The sequence below is a fragment of the Eptatretus burgeri genome, chromosome 9, assembly GCF_056783735.1.
Source record: "Eptatretus burgeri isolate ZD-2024b chromosome 9, Ebu_testis_v1, whole genome shotgun sequence".
Lineage (NCBI taxonomy): Eukaryota > Metazoa > Chordata > Myxini > Myxiniformes > Myxinidae > Eptatretus > Eptatretus burgeri.
Window position 1 is genome coordinate 30,683,300 of NC_140969.1, and position 22,799 is coordinate 30,706,098.

Genomic DNA, 22,799 nt, shown 5'->3' on the forward strand with positions numbered 1-22,799 from the left:
AATGTGTGGTGCTATCCCTCGGATGGACATTAAACTGGCTTGCCATCTGCCAGCATTCATTAGTGAATGTTAAAGATCCCACAGTAGTACAGCGGTTAACTAGCCATACTTAGCTTAATTGGTCAAATAATGATAGAAGTATGAAATTTGGTAGAAATGTACTTTATTATACATGGAATTTAAAATGATTGGTACCCAGCATAGCAACCAATGGGAACTCCATAAAAATGGCCACCATTTCTAAGATGGCCACCAAGTGCATAACAATTATCTAATTTACAATCATATGGAGCAATGTTCTCATGATGACAGAAACATGCAATTTGGTGGACATGGAACTTATTATTTGTGGAATATAAATTATTGTGGTCACCAATGAGAAAGCCATAAATGGTTATCATTTCCAAGAAGCTTATAAACAAGGTTGCTTGATGGTTTCTTAAGACCTAATGTATCCAGCTTGGAGTACAGCACACTTTGTGCTCTTGAAGGGCAGATTGGGTAGGGGGGGGGGTGTTTTCCAATGAATGCATGCTTTTTGAGAACAGCACCTGTCATGCTTGATTCACTTCACTATAAGAACACATACGATAGCAAAGCGGAACAACAAACTGTTCAAGCTCTCTGAAGTCTTTATCTGTGATCTCCGCTGTCATTGATGATAGGTGTTGGAAAACAGGTGCTCTTACTGGGTATGCCCACCAGGTTTTGTATGCAATCTTCTTGCATCATCCACAAAATTAAGAAACAGTATCACATCCCATTACTGCATGGAAAATAGCATTGCGTCACACTTCGCTTGTCCAAGTGAGTCTGCAATTGCATGTGTTGGTATGTACCTCAAATGCTTCCTAGTGCCGAATGCAACCCAGTGCTCATTAACTTGAAGTCTCTGTACATTCGCTACACAGAGGACCACAACATCTGTATCAACTGTCTGTACCATTATATGAGACAGCCTCCTGTTGACAGCATCAAACATGTGGGGCAGTATGTTTGTCTCTGCTTCCTCGTGGCTGCAGGATGCGATACCAGACTTTGCCAATGTATGCAGATGACACAACATCACCATTTACTGTGTTGATCAGTACTTTGTCTTCCACTTCAACCTTTGTCACATCCTGTATTCTGACTTGTTTTCTTCTGACCTTAAGAAACTACAGCAGTTTTCTGGAAGTGTGGCATTAGCCACCACCTGCTTGTGTATGCCTCTTTGTATCTCTTGTGACTCTGTGTATCTCTTGTGCTTTGTTTCAGACTCTTCTCAAGGTATCTGTCCCATACAACATCAACATGATTCACAGCTTCTACTTTTACTTTGAGATATGGGACAAAACACATCTTGGGCATACTCTCCAAATGTTTTATATTTGAGTCCTGGTGATAACATGTTAACTACAGCAACTCCATCAAATATTATAACATCAACATCTGGTGTTTTTGTTGTGAATGCAGCTTCATGCTTGAGACGCTGAAGTACATCAGACTTCTGCCCAATCTGCAGTTTTCCTCTGACAGAGTTCTGGGAGGGCATTCCTGGTTTTTCATGCCTCAATAATTCCTCCAAATTTCCATTCCATGACTGGCATGCAATGCAAAGTTGGGCAAAGAGGGATAAATCCTTCTTCAGTGAGGACATTTTTGTTGTTCATCTTTGTGATTCTTCTCAGTTGGTGTGCCAAACAAGGGGAGCTTGTTTTTGTCCACTGTATCAGAAAATTGTTGTGTGGGTTTCCAGCCTCTTCATTACAAAAAGGTTGAACTCTTCTTGGTCAATACTTTTTGCACTTTTGACAGATGCTACCACCATGTTCCTTTGCTATGGACTTCTGCAATACATTTCAGTATGTGTGCACACAGCACCATATAACTGGACTTCTCCAAGTGATATTAGTGGCAGGAGGGTGGTTATCAGTCTATAACCAGTGTAGGAGTTTCAAAAGCTTCGTTGCTCGGCAAAGTAACTTCTCCATTGCTAGGAAACATCAATGTTGTCTTGAAGTACCATAACTATGTAATTTTAAGTCCCCAAAGTTGGCTTAGTCTGTATATACACTCCTTGCCATTTCTAATTGGCTTAAAATGGCTGTTACGATGAAAAGAATCGTTTCTCAGCAACATATGGCTGGTTACTCAGGAAGATGACATTTTATACATTGGGTACCAATCTCAAACGTTTCAGCATTTTTTTTTTCAGTTTATACCAAAAGTTTCATGCTTCCATCAAAAAGTGAACTTTTTTTTATTTTTTTTTTTACTTTAACCGCTGTACTATGGTGTCCTTCACATCATAAAATGTCTTATTGTCTCATTTTCAAAGATACCAAGCTTGGTATGCAACAATAGCTTTGAAAATTCAAGTTTCAATTCATCTTGAAGTTCTAATTCAATGGCTTTTAATCAGCGTGAGTAAATACAAGATTGTGCACAAACCATCCTCAGATAAGCAATTGCTAAATGCTTTCACATTGCTTACTTTTGGGTAAATATGAATGATAAGGCAAGTTGGGCTGAACAGACTTTAAAAATAAGTGTCTTTGTGTAACATGCAACTTCCTTACCAGCCAAATATATGCAATGTTGTTTTCTGATATTTCCATTGAAAATCTGAAATGCTGATAAAACTCTTTTCAGTAATGCTGTAATTTTCACGTGAGATGTCTTCCACTATGCTCTCATATAAAAATGCCAATAGTGTATCATGTTTGCCACAAAAGGAGCCTTGTAATAAAATACAATTTAATTTAATTTAAAAATTATTAATCACTTTAAGGTTGATGAATAAACACAAGGAAGGTGTTTAATTTAAAGAAGGAAACTTTATTTTCATGATGCATAAAACCTTCTACAAGTCCACTGAAGCAAAACACAATTGTAATTCATTCATTCTTTGCAAATTGCAGGGGTTGTGGAGAGCAAAATATGATGTATACATCTATTACGGTCATGGTCGCAAGGTATCTGAACCGAAGTGATCAGTGGAATAAAATGGGTGATCCTCAATTAAAGAAGCGTTCTTTTGATTTCATCACATCAGGTATGAAACTTTGGTAAAAAGAGGTTATTATCAAAAATGAAAGGTGTTTTTTTTAATTGTCTGTAATTAGTTTGGGTGTCTGACAACATGGTGCAGAAGTCGCATACTCACTATTATTTAAGCCACCTAGATGGGGTTTAATTCGCCAGCCAATGATAAACTCAGACTAATGCTTTGCAGGTAGGAAGATGCATTAATTAGTGAACTGTTGGTGTGGTGAGTATTGCATATTGTAGTATTTACTGAGTTCAGGTTATCTAGTTATGTAGTTCAGTCAAGCCGTGGCTTACTTCTGGTGACATTCATGATCAGATTTCTCCAAACATCCCTCTCCTGTACTACTTCCTGAAGTTCTGGCAGATAGCTTGGTTGCAGCCTTTACCACATCCATCTAGCACATACAAGGTCTGCGTCTTCCATCTTCTTCCCTCAACCATACCAGCATGGTTGATTTCTACAGACTTTTGTTTTCTGCATGCATGAAGTGTCCAAAGTATGACAGTTTCTGTTTTCACATCAGTTTTCACATCTAGTAGCCCTGCGCTGAACCCTCATCTATGTCCTTCCTAAAGGCGCTGTCACACCTTGACAATTTAGCCAGCGTATGCCGACTTATGAAAAATTTGTCTAAAACGCTGGCACACGTCAAATACGTTATGGGTAAGTTTTGTATAAGTTAAGAGCACGCTGAAAAACACTGCCATACGTCGTAGTACGCTGGCTTTCATCGTTGTACTTTGCGGTTGTCCTCAAATTTTAGCATGCTTGAAATTTTACGACGTATGCCGGCGTATGACTCACACGTTCTGCTACGCTGGCCATAAGTTGTAGGCACGTTATACGATCGTTGACACACGTCGACACACGTTACTTGTAAGTTACTCATAAGTCGAAACACGTCGAGGTAATGATTAGCATACCCGGAACTTTTACGTTGCCATTGCTGGCTAAATCGTCAAGGTGTGACAGCGCCTTTAGATGTGTTGACCAAAACTACACACAATATTCTAGATGTGTCCCTCACTAAATTCCTATACAATGTTAAAATCACCTCTTTTGATTTATAATTTATCCCCCTCCGAATACAACCTAAAACCCAATTTGCTTTATGTATAGCTGCCTGGCATTGTGCTGCCTGCTTACCTCCCGTATCTATTCCCACCCCCAGATCCTTCTCCTGTGTGACGTGCTCCAAAATTACCCCTTGCATCCTGTAATCTCTATTTTCATTGTTCTTTCCCATCCCCAACACCTTACACTTGCTCAGGTTAAATTGCATTTCCCAATCTTTTGCCCAATCTATGCAAGTATCAATACTTTCCTAAATCTGATCACCACCCCCTCTGCTATCCACCTTACCTCCAAGCTTTGTGTCATCTGCAAATTTGGAAAGCCTACTCTTCACCCCATTATCCAAATCGTTCATGTAAATAACGAATAATGACCATTCTCGTGCTGACCCCTGAGACACCCCAGTACTTGCATCCTCTCGCAAGACATCCTCTCACTCACAGCCACTCTTTGATTTCTCTAACAGGTCTATAGTTCCCCAAATCTTCTCTGGATCCTTTGTTAAATAATGGTGTTACATTTGCTACTCTCCAATTTTCTGGTACCTGTCCTGACTCCATTGAGCAATTGAAAATATCCGTTAACATCTCGCTTACCTGCTCAGCCACCCCCCCCCCCATACTCTTGGCTTCCATCTTTTGAGTCCAGACAAACCTTCTCCAAATGCGTGTTATCACATCAGATAGCTGTTAAAATTTTGATTCCTCTTCCCTGCTATTTCCTTTTGACACCTGTTCTACCAATTTCTGCAACTTTGCATGAAACTCTTCCACATTTTCTTCATCTGATGCAGAAGTTGGAACATATATCTGAATGATGGTGGTGTTCACAAGATGTTCTTTCAAAATTGGCTGGCTGTTGGTACCTCTCTCACCAGCCATGGCACTTCTGAAAAGGACTTCTGTGACCCCATGGGACAGACTCAATCTGTGAACTTTCCCACCCAGATTTCTCCCAATAGCAAATCCTCCCTTCTGGACTTGGTGATGCTTAATTTTCCCGCAAATGTCTTCTGCTCTTCCTCTGCTCCAATTGGTTCATCTGATCATATGCTTGTGAAAGTCAACATATCTCTGGCTATTTTCAGAGCTGCTTCAACACCAGTGAATGTGGCACTTCACTAAGGCAAACTGGCAAGGACTGCCATCAGCCATTGCACTTCGGGACTGGTCTCCTGTATCGACCTCCCCTGATATTAACTCAGCCTTGGAATACTTCCACATAAACCTGCTCTCCCTTATGCATAGATTCATCCCATCTCGTTTGCAGTTATCATACCCATCCTCTCACCCATGGTACACTGAATCCTGTGGTGAGGCAGATACCTTGAAACAACTTGCATTCTCCTCTTGGAAGGCAAATCTGACTGAAGATAATCTCAAATCATTCCACAAAGCCCACAAAAAGTGTGTGTTCCCTCTGAGGAGACCCAGAAATCAACTTCTGTTCAACCTCAAGATTGAACTTTCAAACTTGTCTCCCTCCTCTAAAACCTGGTGGCTTCTTCAAAAGTCTGTCTCTGCTGCATGCTCCAACTCCATATCTTCTCTCTCTCCTTAACCCTAACTGAACTGAGTGATTTTGAGCTTTCCCTGACTGAATGTAAAGTACTTTCCACGACTATTCCCTACAAAACATTGTCTGGCAAGGGGTTTTTCTTGATATCTTCCAAGAGTAGAAAATAATCGTGGCATTTTATATTTTTATTTATTTTATTGTTCTATAAATACTCAGAACATCTTAGACAACATGCTAAAACACTCAGAAGTAATTATGGGCCAAATAATTTACACCATCAATGTCCAAATGCATGTAACCCTTGTTGACATGTGTTTGTTGAACATAAACATGTGCAAAAATTGAAGTTTTTTTTTTTATAGGACATGTGACACCTGAACAGTAAGTCTGATTTGGATGTATGTGGTGTTAAAATGTGTGCTAGACCCTGGAGAAAAAAGTCATGAGAGGAGAATTTGAAATTCCCAGCAGTTGTGAAAAAAAATTGTCAAAAATGTGAAGGGGGGGTTCTCAGCCCCTCCCTCCCAGCCCTATCCCCCACTACACCCAATGCAGTTAGGGATAAACGGCACCAGAGCCGACTGTTCATGAAAAGGCAGAATGCCTCAATTCTGTGTTGCTTCCAAATATTGTGTCCCTAACCCCTCTCTTCCTCTCTGTACCCAGTAATACCCAACTGCTCATAGACTCAGTCTCTTTTGCACCTGAGAATGTGGAAAAGTTTCTGTTAACCCTCGACTTTGATTCTGCAACTGGACTGGATGGCATCAGCTCATGTGTCCTAAGAAAAATTGCTCTGCTGCTCTTGCATTCCTCTGTCTGCCCTCTCACCCTGTCAGTTGACCTAGGTCATATTCCATCTGCTTGGAAGTCGGCCAACATCACTGCATTCCATACGAAGGTGCAACAACGAAGGCCCTTAACTACAGACCAATTAACCTGCTTCCAATCATCGGCGAGGTCATAGAATCCATCATCACCGTTCAAATAAAATCATTCCTTTTCTCCAACAACCTAATCGCAGATCACCAATTTGTTTTCAGACCAGGTCACTCCACCTTCAAAATGCTGCTTCTACTTTCCCAACAATGGGTGGCGGCCCACAATGTCAGGCATGAGTTTAGGACCATCTCTCTAGACATACAGGAAGTGGACAAAAAATGTAAACACCTGGGTAAATGAGGGACACCAAGTATATTGAAAGCAGCGGCTTCCACACAGGTGTGTCCCATGTGGTAATTAAGCAAATAACATCCTAGCATGCTTATGGTCATGTACACAGACTACACAGGCCTGGTTGCCAAGCATGGCTGCAAGAGGAGGCCTCAGCGACTTTGAAAGAGGGGGGATTGTTGGGACGTGTGTGGCAAGAGCTTCAGTGACAAAGGCAGCTCAACTTGCTGATGTTTGCATTTTCCTGGCATGGGTTGAGTGCAGTCATTCCCTTAGAAGGCAAGGTCAATGCCAATTGCTACTTCATGGTAGTCAATGATAATCTTCACCCCATGTTACAGCATTTCTATCCTGCCAAGCGGGGTGTCTTCCAGGATGACAATGCCCCCATCCACAGAGCACGTGTGGTCATCCAATGGTTTGATGAGCATAACACTGATGTTATCCATATGTCATGGTCTTCTCAGTCACCATATAAGAACCCAATCGAGTATTTATGGGATATTCTGTAACAACACCTGAGACAGCGTGTTCTACCTCCATCCAACAGGTTTTCTACCTCCATCCAACAGGTGTGAATTCATTGACTTTCTCGTCGTAGAATGGTGCCACATCCCACCTGCAGAATTCCAGACACTGGTGGACTCCATACCACCACGCATACAGCCCGTACTGACCACATGTGGTGGCCCAATACCCTATTAGGTGGCTTTACCTTGGTGTTTCCATTTTTTTTGTCCACTACCTGTATCGTACTTTTGATGCAGTCTGACATCCTACCTTGCTCTCCAAACTGTCTGCCTATGGCATCCAAGAAACTACACACACAATTCCAATGAAACTTGACCACAACCTTCCTCACCCTTGATGTGCTAAAGATTGTTCATGACATTAAAAAACATCAGGATCTAAGTGGGTCTACGAGTCGGGGTAGGGGGGAAGGTTGCCCCTCAAAATATGTGTTTGCTTTCTTCTCTGAAACCACACACACAATTTTGATGAAACTTGACCAAAACCTTCCTCACCTGCGATGTACCAAAGTTTGTTCATGCTTTTTAAAAATTGGGGTCGAAGGGGGTTTGTAAATAAAATGTTCTGCATACCTTAAAATTTGTTTCTTAAATATTTTTCAAAAATGCATCTAATTTTGCTCTCAAACAAACACTTGATGCAATCATTGCAGGGTTCGCCTCACAGCTGACTTACCGAAAGCCTGATTATTCATACGCAGCTTGGCTCCACCGAGCTAGCAGCACGTGGTAAGCATATTGCTACAATCGATATTTCTCTTTCCACAGTGTTCGAGACAAAAACATATATTGATGCAGTATGAAAATCAAAATGGCTTTTTTTGTGCAAGGCTCACGGCCCATCAAAGAACTAAACAACAAAATTGTGTTCATAAACTACCAATGGGAATGGCATGGGGTATGGACGTTTGATCATTCTGTACAGTGTGGCCTCATCAGCAAAGTGGTGAAGTTGGTTTTCAAGAAAATTAGATGGATCATTGACGTCTTTGACCCATGATGTCAAGAATAATATTGGTCCTCGGATGCTGCTTTGTGGAACCTCAGCGTGAAGGGAAATATGAAGGGAAAAGACACCATCAAGCGTCATCCACTTTTTCTGCTTGTAAAGAAAGTTAGCTTAAAAAGGAAGGCAGACTAATCAGGTAACTTCATACAAATTGTGAAGAAATACAGTAACCCTCCTCCAACGCAAGGGTTAGGTTCCTGTAAAATGGCACATTTGGCAAAACCGTGTTGCACAAGCTTAAGACCTTGTGGGATAAAATAATGGGGACATGGGAACACGGCCGTGGAATGTAACATACGGACTTCATGTTTTTGCTTTTATGGATGCAAACTCCTTTTTTGCATTTTTTTTGTCGTGGAACACGGCCAAATATTTCATGGTTATTTTTTTGGCTGTTTGTTTAAAAAAACAAAAACCTCAAAGGGAATACCGATACAGCACAATGCATTTACTGTATAGGTATTCCCATTGGCAAGATGGTGAGTTCTGTTTTTAGCTCACCTGGAGCTGATGAGATGGTGGGTAATCAGTCTGTTCGTCTGTCCATCCATCCATAAACACTTGCAACTTCAACTCTGAAACTACACACACGATTTTGATGAAACTTGACCACAACCTTCATCACCCGGTATGTACCAAAGTTTGTTCACAGCATTAAAAAAGAAAAATCATGCCCTGTGGGGGCTTATGGGAGATTGTCCCCCAAAATAGGTGTACTGTATTTGCTTTCTTCTCAGACACTACACACGCAATTTCGATGACACTTGACCACAACCTTCATCACCCATGATGTACCAAAGTTTGTCCACGCTATTTAAAAAAATTGGAGTCGAAGGTGGTCTATGGGGATGTTGCCCCACAAAATTTGCTTTCTTCTCAGAAAGTACAGACAAAATAAAGATGAAACTTGACCATAACCTTAATCGCCTGTGATGTACCAAAGTTTGTTCACGCTATTTAAAAAAATCAGGGTCTAAGTGGGTTTACTGGGGCAGGGAGGGGGGGGGGTGGAAGAGGTATTTACAACATTGGTTCATTTTACATTTTGCTGATTCTATCCAATGTTGACTTACCCCTCAGTATCATTATTTTACCAGGTGAGCGCCCAGGGGTATTGCCCCTATTTTTCACATACGAAATCGTGTCACGAAGCGCATGATGCAAACGTCAAAAAGTGAGAGCTGATTGGCTATTCCCTCCATTCACAGGTGACAGATGTGGGTGGGTCTTTCTTGATTTATATATTGACTACTTTTGACGTTTGCACATGGTACATGCTTGGGAGTCTCATTGGTATACATTGCTGTCTAAGCTATTGCTCATGATTCACCAATAAGTGATGAAACCGGTCCGGAAGTTGAGGTTGTGTGTAGCATTGGAATTCTCCTGTGTGTACGGTGTGCGGACGTCTTTATAGTTGTTGAGGAGCTCTGGGAAGGATTGAGGCACCTAAAGTCACATTTTACATTATGTAGAATTTCCATGTGTCCCGTGGTGTCTTTTGGTGGGTCCTCCAGGTATTTTGGGTTCTCTAGGTATTTTGGGTTCTCGTGGTCTTTTAGGTCCTCGGGGTCTTTTGTATGCCCTGGTTCTTTTGGGTCTTCTGAGTCTTTCGTGTCCTCGGGTTATTTGGATCCCCTGGGTCTTTTGAGTCCTCAAGGTCTTTTGGGTCCTCTGGGTCCTTGGGATCTTTTGTGTCTTGTGGATCTTTGGGGTCTTTTTGGTCTTGGGTCTTCTGGGGTATTTTCAGTATTTTGAGTTCTGGGTCTTTGGGGCATTTTGGGGTCTTCGAGGTATTTTGGGTATTTTAGGGTTTTTGGGATCTTTCTGGTCTTCAGGGTCTTTTGGGTCTTTTGTGTCTTTGGAGTCTTCAGCATCTTTTGGGTCTTCAATGTCTTTTGGGTCTTTGAGGTCTTTAAGGTCTTTGGGGTCTTCAGGTCAGGTTAGATCTGTGACCTGCTGCAGGTACCATGTAAACCTGAACTAACCTGTTCCATGGTCGGGTTGTCGGCAACTAAACCGTCTCCCCCACCAGGTTTTCTGGTGAGGGGGGTGTTTGGATATGGACACCCAGCAGGATTAAAAACAAAACCTGTCAAAGGGCGGAGGAGCTCCTTGTGAGCCAACGGTCATCCATATCTAGTGCCCAACTGTGTCTGCGGAAGTCCTCCTGCAGTTGGGTTACTTTTTTATTAGGAGGTTGGTGGCAGGATTTGCACTCCGGCCACCGTAAAACCCTTCATTCCGCAAAACACAAAAACGCAAAAAAATCTGAAAACCCATTCCGTGCGAGTACCTCCTGTGCAGCTTCCCTTCGCAGGGCAGCTCACCGGATGACGGGATTGGGGCAAAGCCTTCGGGACTCCCAATCTTTGATGATAGGAGGGAAACCACGGCGTAACATCCCTGGGTCAGATTGTGGGAGAGTGTGTCGGAGTGGTGCTGAGGTGTCGTCCACCAGACGGCGGTCTCCTTGGGTTAACCTGAGGCGGTCCCTTCGGGTGGGTGCCTGGAATGTCCTATCCCTAAGAGAGGATGATCACCTGTCTCTGTTATCATCTGAGCTCAAGCGTTTGGACATCGGGATTGCAGCTCTCTCTGAGGTTCGGAGACCGGATTGTGGCGAGATAATGGTGGGTGGTTACACCGACTATTGGTCTGGTCGCTCTGATGGTTACCATACCCAAGGAGTTGCTGTAGCTGTGTCCAATAAGCTGACCTCAATGATAATTGAGGTAACACCGGTCAACGAGCGTATTATGAGATTAAGGATTCGTCACTCCTTAGGTGTCATTTCCCTGGTCTCTATTTATGCTCCGACTGAGGCGAGTGATCTCACCGTGAAGGACACATTCTACGCCACGCTCGAGTCTGTGGTTGATCAGTGCCCCAGACGAGATACACTTCTAGTCTTGGGGGATTTCAATGCATCGACTGGAACTGATAGGGACGGTTATGAGGTGTGTGTTGGTCCCCATGGGTCAGGAACTATGAACCCGAATAGCACTAAGTTCCTTGACTTTGCAAGAAGTCATGGACTTAGGGTGGCTGGTTCATGGTTCCAACACCCACAAGCTCATCGCTGGACTTGGTATTCCAATGCTGGCGGTGTGGCAAAGGAGATTGACCATGTCCTCATTGACGGTCGTTGGAGGATGATCCAGAACTGCAGGATCTACCGGAGTGCTCAGTTCCTCAATACTGACCACAGGCTTGTTGTAGCAACTCTAAAGCTGCACCTTAAATCCTGGAGAATGGTACCATCCCAGCCTAGGCTGGATGTTGGCAAGCTCAGGGATGAGAGAGTAGCTGAGGAGTTTGCGAACAGGCTGAGTGGACACTTGGGGGGGTCTGGGTGCATTGGGGGGTCCTGAAGAGTTGTGGAGTGCCTTCAAGACCACCGTCCTTGATGTTGCCGGTGGATGTATTGGAACTCACCGCAGGGCAAAGAAGAATTTTGTCTCTCAAGGGACACTGGATACCATTGTTCAGTCGCAGGGCCAGGCTGAATGGCAGAGCTGAGCTGTTCAGGGAGCTGAGGCGTAAAACTGTACGTGCACTGAGGGTGGACAAGGAGGCCTATGTGCGAGGAATCTGTGAGGGGGTAGAGCATCACCTGTGGACAGGTGATTCTCGTCCCGCTTACAGGGGAAGTCGCCCATTGCGTTCATCCAAGCCCATCCCTCGGAGCACCGCAGTTCGAGCAGAGAGTGGTAGGCTCTTGACAGAGGAGTCTGAAGTGAAAGCCCGTTGGGCCGGTTACTTTGAGCGGTTGTACCAGGCTGATTCCCCAGCTGTCGAGTTGGACGTCAAGGGTGTTACAATCCCTGTTGCTGACCCTCGAATCAAATGTGGTCCACCTTCGCTTGTGGAAACACGGGCTGCAGTGAACCAGTTGAAACGGGGCAAAGCTCCAGGGATCTGTGGCATCCATGCTGAACTTCTCAAGGCTGGTGGAAATGCTGCACTCGTGTCGTTGCATGCAGTTTTGTGCTCTGCCTGGAACACAGGTATCATCCCAACTGATTGGAAGAGGGGCCTTGTTGTTCCTCTCTGGAAAGGGAAGGGTGATCGCCAAGACTGCAACAACAACCGAGGGGTGACGCTGCTCTCAGTGCCGGGCAAGGTCTTTGCTCGGATAATTCTTGATAGGATTCGCCACCATCTGCTTGAGCACCAGCATCCAGAGCAGTCAGGCTTTACACCAAAGAGGTCAACGATTGACCGTATCCTTGCTCTTCGTATCCTCACCGAACGCAGACGAGAGTTTCGGCAGGGGCTGCTTGCAGCCTATGTTGATCTCTGTAAAGCGTTCGATTCAGTGAATCGGGATGCCCTCTGAAGGATTCTTGGTCTTCGTGGGGTGCCACCAAAACTGATCGATCTGATGTCTGAAATCTACTCTGGTACTGAGAGTGCTGTGAAGTGTGGTGGTACCATCTCTGACTTATTTCCAGTTGTTACTGGAGTTCATCAGGGGTGTGTACTGGCCCCCACACTTTTCAGCACTTGTTTGGACTGGATTTTAGGGAGGATGTCGGAGAGATCAAGTTGCGATGCATCGTTTGGGAATGTCAAGATCTCGGATCTTGATTTTGCAGATGATGCAGTCATCTTTGCGGAGACTTTAGATATCATTTTGGGGGCCCTCGAGGTGCTGAATGAGGAGTCGGAGCCACTGGGATTGCGGGTTTCTTGGGTCAAAACTAAGATCCAGGCTTTCGGTGACATCTTGAATGCTGCTGTGTCCTGTCTGTGTCTGTTTGTGGTGAGGATGTTGAGGTTGTGGAGAGATTCACTTACCTTGGCAGTGATATTCATGTCTCTGTTGGCTGTGAGTCAGAGGTCAATAGATGTCGGGGTCCGGCCTGGGGAGTCGTGGATTCACTGGATCATGGGGTGTGGTGCTGCCGGTACCTTTGCGGGAGGACGAAAGTCCGAGTCTTCAGGTCCTTGGTACTTCCAGTCTTGCTCTATGGATGTGAGACTTGGACTCTGACCAGGGATCTGAGACGGAGACTTAATTCCTTTGGTACCAGGTCTCTTCGGAGAATCCTTGGCTATCGCTGGTCGGATTTTGTGTCCAACGAGCGGTTGCTGAGAGAGACTCAGATGAGATTTGTTACCTGCATAGTCCGTGAGCGTCAGTTGCGGCTGTATGGACATGTGGCTCCTTTTCCTGACGCTGATTCTGCTCACCAGATTCTCTCAGCGAGGGAGTCTAATGAGTGGAGGAGGCCAGTGGGCCGACCACGTGCCTCGTGGTTGCAGCAGGTTGACCATCATCTCAAGGAGATGGGGATGGGCCTGGCATCTGCCTGGGGGATGGCCAGACAGAAGCCCCTGGAGTACCGGCGGAAAGTAGATGCAGCGACGCGCTGTTCTGGCACATGCTCCCATACCTGACCTGACCTGGTCTTCAGGGTCTTTGGGGGTCTTCACAGTCTTCTGTGTCTGGGGTATTTGAGGTCTTTTGGGTCTGGGGATCTTTGTAGTCTTCTGGGTCTTTTGGTATCTTCGTGGTATTTGGGGTCTTTGGTGGTCTTCTGGGTCTTTGGGGTCTTTTGGGTCTCCAGAATCTTTTGGGTCTCTGGGGTCTTTTGGGTCTCTGGTGTCTTTTGGGTCTTTGGGGTCTATCAGGTCTTTGGGGTCTTTTGGTTCCTCAGGGTGGGGGGTCTTTTGGGTACTTAAATTGTGGGTGACGTCAGATCAGCTGTCCAACCAATGGGTGAAGTGTGGATATACATACATACATACATACATGATCACATACACTCGCATATATGTGTGTATCTGTGTATAATATATATATATTTATCAGAAAAAGACCCACCCACATCTCTCACCTGTGAATGGAGGGAATAACCAATCAGCTCTCACCAAATTAAACCGAGGTGGCAAGGATTATATGTATAAATCGTCGACTCCCACGCTCTTCTCGCCGAAGAACCCGCATAAAGCAACCAAGGTCAGCCCTTTGCTGTTTCAAACCCTTCCCAGTGTTCCTCAACAGCTGTAAAGACATTCACAAACAAGAAAAAGAGCAATCGGAGATTGCAGACCCTCACCAGGACTTGTTTGATGTGGTGTTTGTGTCGTTTTGTGAAGTGTATTTTGTGTGGCACTTGTTTCCTGTTGTGTTATGTAATTAATGAGACATAGTTGGACCTGCCACTTTATAACTGCTGGCAATGATGACCGGGTACCAAGACATCCCGCTTTGATTGGACACCTCACCCTGACTCATGACGTTTTAAAAAAAAATTTATTCAATTGAATTCAGAATGGGATTAAAATTAATTCAATTCAAATCAAATGGAAGAACAAATTGGTACAGTCCTGCATTGGAGTAATCAGAAGGAACCCAAACAGGCCAAAAGAAAACATGAAGTCTTCAGGAGGAACCTGGCTAGGATTCGCATTTCAGCTCTTACTCCTCTACCCTCAAACTCATCCAGGCATAGCCAAGTGAGCCTTATTTAAAATTTAAAACATTCATTCCCCATGAGTACTTGCTGTGTGCCAATTTTTTTCCTTGGTGCGGTTTCAGAGATGCAGAGGTCCAAAGTTTTTTCCGTTTGTCCAACATGGCTGCCACACCACCTGACCTACGACATCATAATTATCATTGAAACATTCTACATGAGTAGTTGCAGCTATGGTGAAATTTTCATCTCAATCCGACAAGCTGTTGCAGAAAAAAAACACGAAAGTTCTGTGCAGACAACCAAACAGACAGACATAAAAATGAAAAAATCACTCATAGTGACAACTTAGTGAAAAGGAACAGCACTCGGTAGAGCACTTACTTCCGCCAGGTTGAACAATATAAATTTTGTATCCACTGATAGGTCAGATCTGGATATGGACCTTAACCAAAATCGAATTGGCTTGTTCTTGTCACTTAACCATCTCATCCACCGAGTTTTGTCATAACTCGTCCACAACTTTTTGAGATATCATGCGTACTTCGTTTTTGTCCCCATCTCATAATGGTGAAGAATGACTTGAAAAATGTCGAATCTGGATCCGTAGTCGGATCTTCACCAAAATTGAATCAATTTATCCTTTTCACACACCCAACATGTCCACAAAGTTAATGCGGAATCCTTCCATAACGTTTTTAGATCCTCGTGGAGGATCTCTAAGTCTTACTCACGTTGTTGTTCTTCTGCTTCTTCTTGTGGACTTTTTTGTTTCACAGCCTACAGTTTTCATCAAAACTTCCTGAAACTTGGCATATATATATATATATATATATATATATATATATATATATATATATATATATATATATATATATATATATATATATGTAAAAATACCCTGCGCAGACAGTAACCATCTCCGATTTTGAAAATTCCTCCCAGAAAAAAAAGTTACGACGTCAAAATATCTCCGCTAATGGAAATCGCCGAAAAAATTATCTCCAAAACTAGGTAAGCTTTTTGAATTCTGTTTGCGGGAATCGAACAGGGCATTAGCAGAGATGAATTACCACACATATGATGCATCACTATGACATCATATCAATTTTTATGACGTCATTCCTCTTTTTTGACATTTTTTATTTCACAACCCAGAGTTTTCATCGGATCTTCGTGAAACTTGCCATGTATATGCAGAAAGCCCACGTGCAGGCAGTAACCATCCCCGATTTTTGGAAATTCTTCCGAGAAAAAAAGTTGACGTCATAATATCGCCGCTAATGGAAATCGCCTATACCATTATCTCCGAAACTAGGCAGGCTGTTTGAATTTTGTTTGTGGGAATCAAGCCGGGCATTAGCACAGATTATAATTTATCGCAAACCTGATACATCACAATAATGTCATATTCGTTTTTATGACGTCAGTATTAAGAGGACGAGGATCTTAGCTCATTTGAGCTTGTCGAGATATTGTGCTATATATATTTTTGGCCCTTTTTCTCAATGGTGAAGAATCACTTGAAAAATTCTCGGATTGGGTTCCAGATTCGGATCTTCACAAAAATCAAATCAATGAGTCCTAAAAGGCAAATTGATTTGATTTAACATAAACAGTGATTCTACTTAACTAGAAGGCTAATTGATCCTAAATGGCTAAAACATAAACAGTGAAAAAGGCCTGCCCTACAGAATATTTGAATTTTTTTTTAATGGCCCTGACCTACAGAGTATATGAAAAACATAAACTCAGATGATCATCACCATCAGAGTCTGGTCTTCACCACACAAATTTGTGGAAGTGTTTCATGCCCCAATCAAAAGATATTTCTGAGTACCTCAGAAAAAGAGTTGTTGATGCTCATGGTTCTCAAAAGGGTTACAAAATTATTTCTGAAGATGTTTCGCTCCACCAAGCCACTGTCAGGCAGATAGTGTTCAAATGAAGAAAACTCAACACGATTGTTACTCTTTCCAGGAGCGGTCGTCCAACGAAAATCACTCCAAGAGCAAGGCGTACAATAATCCAGGAGGTCACAAAGAACCCCAGGGTAACATCTAAGGATCTTCAGGCCTCTCATGCATTGGCTGTCAGTGTTCATGAGTCCATCTTCACAAAAACACTGAACAAAAATGGTGTGCATGGGAGGATAGCAAGGAGGAAAACACTGCTCTCCAAGAAGAACATTACTGCTGTCTGAAGTTTGCCAAAGGCCACCTGGATGACCCAGAAAGCAAGTGGAATAATGTTCTGCAGACAAATGAGTTGAAAGTAGAACTTTTTGGCTTAAACGAGAAACGTTATGTTTGGTGAAAACCAAACACTGCATTCCAACATCATAAAAACAAACGATATGATATTTTGGCCTGTTTTGACATCAAAAATAATTGGTGATTCAATTCAGTAACCTGAAATATAAATCCTCTTCAAATTTCAAGTTAATCAGATGAAAATTGAGAATTTTAGAAATACCACCTTAGTTGACCTTGGGCCTGTATTGATCTTTTGGTCTATGTGACCTTAAAATAATTGGTTGGTTGAATTCAATGACCTGAAATATAAATCCTCTTCAAATTTCAAGTCAATCAGGTGAAAATTGAGGATTTTAGAAATACCACCTTATTTGTTGACCTTGGCCGATGTTGACCTTTTGACATCAAAAACAATAGGCCTCTTCCTTATGATAAACTCTACCATGTGGTGAAGTTTCGTGAAGATCGGTTTAAAATTGTGACCTGTAGGCGATAAACAGACAGACAGCCAGACAGACAAACAGATAGACAAAGACAGACAGACAGAATAACAAAATCGACTGAAAAATCTTTGATTTTGCAAGTAAGAAGCTGAGTACTCCCTTCCTTCGGTGCCTGGCGATGACATCATGCATCGCCAGAATATGGCATTGGGAAGGAGCGGTGTACAAAAATAATCACTCGTAGAGCGACGCTTCACAAAACCGAACGACACTCGGGAGAGCGCATTCCTACGCCAGGCTGAACAGTTTACGTTTTGTATCTCACTAGTTAGCCGGATCTGGATCCGGACCTTAACCAAAATCGAAACGATTCATCCTTGTCACGCAACTAACCTGTCCACCTAATTTCAGCTGATTCAGTCCACAACTTTTTGAGATGCCATGCAATTTCGATTTTTGCCCCATCTCTCAATGGTGAAAAATCACTTTAAAAATTAAATAATTATTGTTTCCAGATCCGGATTCAGATCTTCACCAAAATTGAAACAATGCCCCGCTATTCGCGGATTCGCTATTCGCAGATTCGCTATTCGCGGCGTTTTCTAGGAACGTATCAGCTGCGAATCGGGCGGTCCAACAGTACTTATGAATCCTTAATTTTGCAAGTAACAAACATGATCAGAAACAAATCTGCCTTTTATTTTAGGTTTTTTTTCCTCATCTGCCAATTATTTTACTTTTTCTGCATTTCTTCCCGTGAACCCCTTACCTAGGCTTACAGCTTTTGTGGCAAAAGTATTCTCACAGGCAAGGCAGCTGGTTTTTATTCCGGTTTCTGAAATCTGCGGCTCAGTACGTTGGCTTATGAGAAAGCAAGATAAAGACGGTTCATTCCTTGAAAGTAAACCAGTCGTCCACCTCAACATGATGGTAAATCATTTATACTGTACTGTTTTATAATCTTAAGTATCAGTGTTCTCTGATACATATTATATCCTGGACCCCTTGGTGTGCAGCATTCAAGTAAAGCTGTCAAATAATGCATTATTGTTTTTCATTTGGACAGGGTCAGGTGACTGGCAAAGTGGTACTTACTTCATTTGTTTTTATCGCTCTGCTTGAAGCTCGAGAATCCTGCATCAACGAGGTTGAAGTGAGTTCTGTTTCCTGGTTTCTTATTTTTCCTCCATTTTTCCTTTTTATAAAAGGAGAGTCAATTGAATTTGGAATTTTGTGTAAACGTCAAATATATATGGATGTGTATGTTTATATATATATATATATATATATATATATATATATATATATATATATATATATATATATATATATATATATATATATATATATATATATATATATATATATATACCATACATATATAATTACACTAGTGGGGGTGTGCATACACATTGTAAGCAATAACAGACCCTGCTTCGTACATTTGTATGTAATAAATAGAAGCTTCCTGATGATGGGTCAGCATCACTGACCTCCTGCGAGATGTCAATTGAGGTTTTTATGCCTCCGCTGATGAAGTCACCAGAGGCATTATGGTTTTGGGTCGTCCGTCCGTCCATGCTAATTTTCTCTTTTTTTTTCTCTGCAACTGCTTATCCGATTGACACGAAATTTTCAGCACAGGTGCGACTGCTCATGTAGAATGTTTTAATGACAATTATTATGTCATAGGTCACATTTTGTGGCAGCCATGTTGGAAGAAAGGAAAAATTTGGACCTCAATCAGCTCTAAACCGCTCCATGGAAAAATTGAAACTTGACACATGTCAAGTACTCCCTATGGGAAACAAGTGATTTTTTTGATAACATCAGAGGTAGCTTCCTCATGTCGTCATAATTGCATACGTAAAACACTTTATCCAATCAGTATGAAAAATTTTGAGGGTCATCTAGGGCTAAATTGTTTGAGGGAATAAAATTGATGATGTCATCGGTCATGTGGTTCAGCAGCCATTTTTTTTTAAACAAAAAACCTTCAAAAGTCTTCCTCTCTGAAACAGCTGAACAGATCAATGCAAATCTTTACAGGTATGATCACTTATCCGTGAGGAACAAAAAGTTCTCCATCTGTGACATCATCAGTCACATTGTTTGGAAGCTATAATTTTTTGAAGAATAAACCTTAAAAAATCTTCCAAAGAACGGCTTGACAGATCGAAGGGAAACTTCACCCACATGTTCCCCAAGCCTTGAGATACCAGGGTGTTCACAAATAATTAATTGGTCACATGGTCTGGCAGCCATATCGGATTGAACAAAAATATTTTAAAAATTAACTGCTTCATCAATCGATGTGAAACATCACAATTATGATCTAGTAGTGATGGGGAATACATGTTTTAAATTTCAAACTGATCAGACACATGGTCTGGCAGCCAGAATTAGTTAATATTTGGAATCTGGGTTCAGGGATTTAAATCGAACCTGGTACAAGTATGTATGATGATGTAATAATGAGGGTGGATGCTTATCTGGTGACGTCAAAGAGTGCCCTTCTCGTTCTTTCACAGTTTACAGTTGTTGAAATTACAATTTTCAAATGCTAGATATCAATTGAGGTTTGTATTTCAAAATTTACAGTCATATAAATGTATAAACAAACATTTTAATTAAAGTTATATACATTGTAACACTTACCGCTGTGCTGTACACACAGTCTCGGGTCGCTCACCTGCAGTGAGCACAACAAAACTACACTTATTTTTGGATATTTTCATTTACAGACGCTTTTCGATGGTTCTGTGATTATTATTTTTTCCCCTTGTGTATCGGCTTCGATGTCAATTGGCATGCAAAATTTCAGCTTTCTACATCACCCAGAAGGTACCGAACATTAATGTCAGTCAATCAGTCAGTGGTTACAATGAGCTTTTCATATCTTAGATCTCACCAGGCTCAGAGTGGCATAATGGTTAACATTGTCTGCAAGTAAATTGATATTATCCTGGTATATTCCAGGGGCAATGTCGAGGCTAGCCAGTTGTTTTGTGACACTCAAATGAGAAAGCTTGCAGCATCCAGGATGTATTGACTGTGTAATGGGGTGGTTAGAGTGGTAAGGTGGGAACAGAGAGGGATGATTTATTGACACAAACGTTGGAGACAAACATTGGGTTCAGATGTAATATCTTGTTTTGAGCAGAGATTCAAGCGATACTGTTTCTGGTGAAGGGGAGAGAGGGGGAGCTCACACCAGGAACAAATTCAATAAGGTGCCACTAACTCTTCGAGGAAGGACAGCATAGGGGACTCAGCCTGAAGAGTGTTCTGTTATAGCTGGATCATATAACCTCTTCAACGATGCTTATTTTCTCAAATTTGATGAAAAATGTAAATAATTAATGAATAATTCTAAATGAATTGCTGTTCTATGACATATATTCATCTTCTTTTTGTCTAGGGATTCACAGTTGTAGTGGAAAAGGCACATGGATATCTAACAAGCCAAGCAATGAATGGTCTGGAAGATTTTCCACTGGCCATCACTGCATATGCCCTTAGTTTGTGGAAAGTCAGTGATGGAGCAGCAAAAGTTACAATGCATACGTTGAAAACTTCAGGGCTACAAACTGAAGGTTTGTACACCATCCTTATCTTTTTTCATTCTCAGCAGGTGCAAAACGAATCGGTGTTATTAAATCTCCAAAAATTATAACAGTAGAACATGCATTTTCTGTTTAGTTCAGCAACCCCTTGATGCCTACTCTGGAAGGTAAAATTTTGAAAACTGGGAGCACCCATCAAAGATGATAAATTAAACGTTTCCTTCCCTTAACCTTATAGCCTGGTGTTGGCTTAGTGGTTAAAGTGGCTAGCTTGGGACCTTAGGGTCCTGAGTTTGAGCCCCTGTCGACCATTGAATTAACACAAGGTGGGGTTGACTCAGCCTGTCATCCTGCTGAGGTTGGCAAAATGAGTACCTGTGTATTGGGTAATAACCATTTGGGGTAACCTGTGTTGGAGTGGAAACCTGTCCACGACTGTACTCTTTGCCAATGAAACTGCCTTGGCAGCCCTTTGTGCCTTTAAGGCATGAAAGGAATGGTATTATTATATTAACATTGGGAAAAGTTCAACTTGTATCAACATGCTGCTGTGATATGTGATGTCTTTTTTTTGCATTGATATAAAACTGGCTGTAGAGCTTGAATATAAATCGCATCTATGATATAGACATTAGTTGATATCAATATATCTGATTGTGAGTTACAAGGATATTCGTCAACAATGGACAAATACAGTGTATGGGATTTGAGCCTGGGTTCTGAGTGTCCTGGGCCATTGCTTCATATACTGTAGGAGGATTAAACAGGCCAACCAACATTTTTTTTTTTTTTACGAAAGAAAGGAAATGATTGTATTTGTTGTCATTTGTTGTGAATTTTTATTCCGATGTATTTCTCTTGTTAGAGTTAATACATTGGGGTTCAAACAAAGGGAAAGCTGCAGCAGTGGAGAGCACAGCCTATGGGCTTCTGGCGGCTATTCAACATGAGGAGGGTGAAATTGCAGAGAAGGCAACCAATTGGCTTAGCCAGTCTGCAACTTTTGGTGGTTATTTCCAGTCCACACAGGTATGATTAAAATATATGTATGTGTGTGTGTATATATATATATATATATATATATATATATATATATATATATATATATATATATATATATATATATATATATATATATATATATATATATATATATATATATATATATATATCTGTTTGTTCCTTATAAGTTTTCAAACCCATGGCCCAATTTCCCCTAAAGTTGCTATACCATATTATTTTCACCTGCGGAACTAGGTCAATGTCAGAATATTTTTTTTTTAAAATCGAATTTCAAAGTTGATCAAATTTGGCTGATCGCTCATCATATATCAGATGTCTCCGTCAGCGGGAAGAAGGTCGGAGGTTCGATTCCACCTCTCTGCTTCACATTTGAATGTGATTCTCTGTCCGGAATCAAACCACTTGCCTTTAAATATTTATATTCTATATAGCATAATGGAAAGTAACTTACAAAGGGAGTACACTTTCTGTGGGACTACATTGAGTTGAAGTGGTCATCACATGCTCATGTACGACCATAAGCAAGGAAATGAGGCCAATTGGGCAATCATTGCCGTGTTGCATTCCCGGATTAATTTTTTGCTACAACTCTAAACAATCGTATTGTTGTTTTACTCAAGTCCAACTAACCCCATCGACATAGTGGACCCAAATTGGGTTTGTATATATATCACTGAGTTTGCTGGCTTGCTTGATGCCTCTACTCATCAGAGGTGAGTACGTCTATAAATTGAGTACTATTGGAACAT

The 22,799-nt window shown here is 41.8% G+C and overlaps 1 protein-coding gene across 1 annotated transcript in view; it reads left to right on the top strand.

Annotated features, from left to right (window-relative positions):
• LOC147019826 (complement C3) overlaps window positions 1–22,799 on the top strand; it is a 271,920-nt gene that overhangs the window by 196,657 nt on the left and 52,464 nt on the right. Inside the window, exons 27-32 of the mRNA XM_085894593.1 lie at window positions 2,904–3,037; window positions 7,983–8,058; window positions 18,235–18,391; window positions 18,528–18,614; window positions 20,883–21,057; window positions 21,893–22,056. Of these exons, the coding sequence (XP_085750719.1) occupies window positions 2,904–3,037; window positions 7,983–8,058; window positions 18,235–18,391; window positions 18,528–18,614; window positions 20,883–21,057; window positions 21,893–22,056 (793 nt within the window). The remainder of the gene's footprint in view (window positions 1–2,903; window positions 3,038–7,982; window positions 8,059–18,234; window positions 18,392–18,527; window positions 18,615–20,882; window positions 21,058–21,892; window positions 22,057–22,799) is intronic.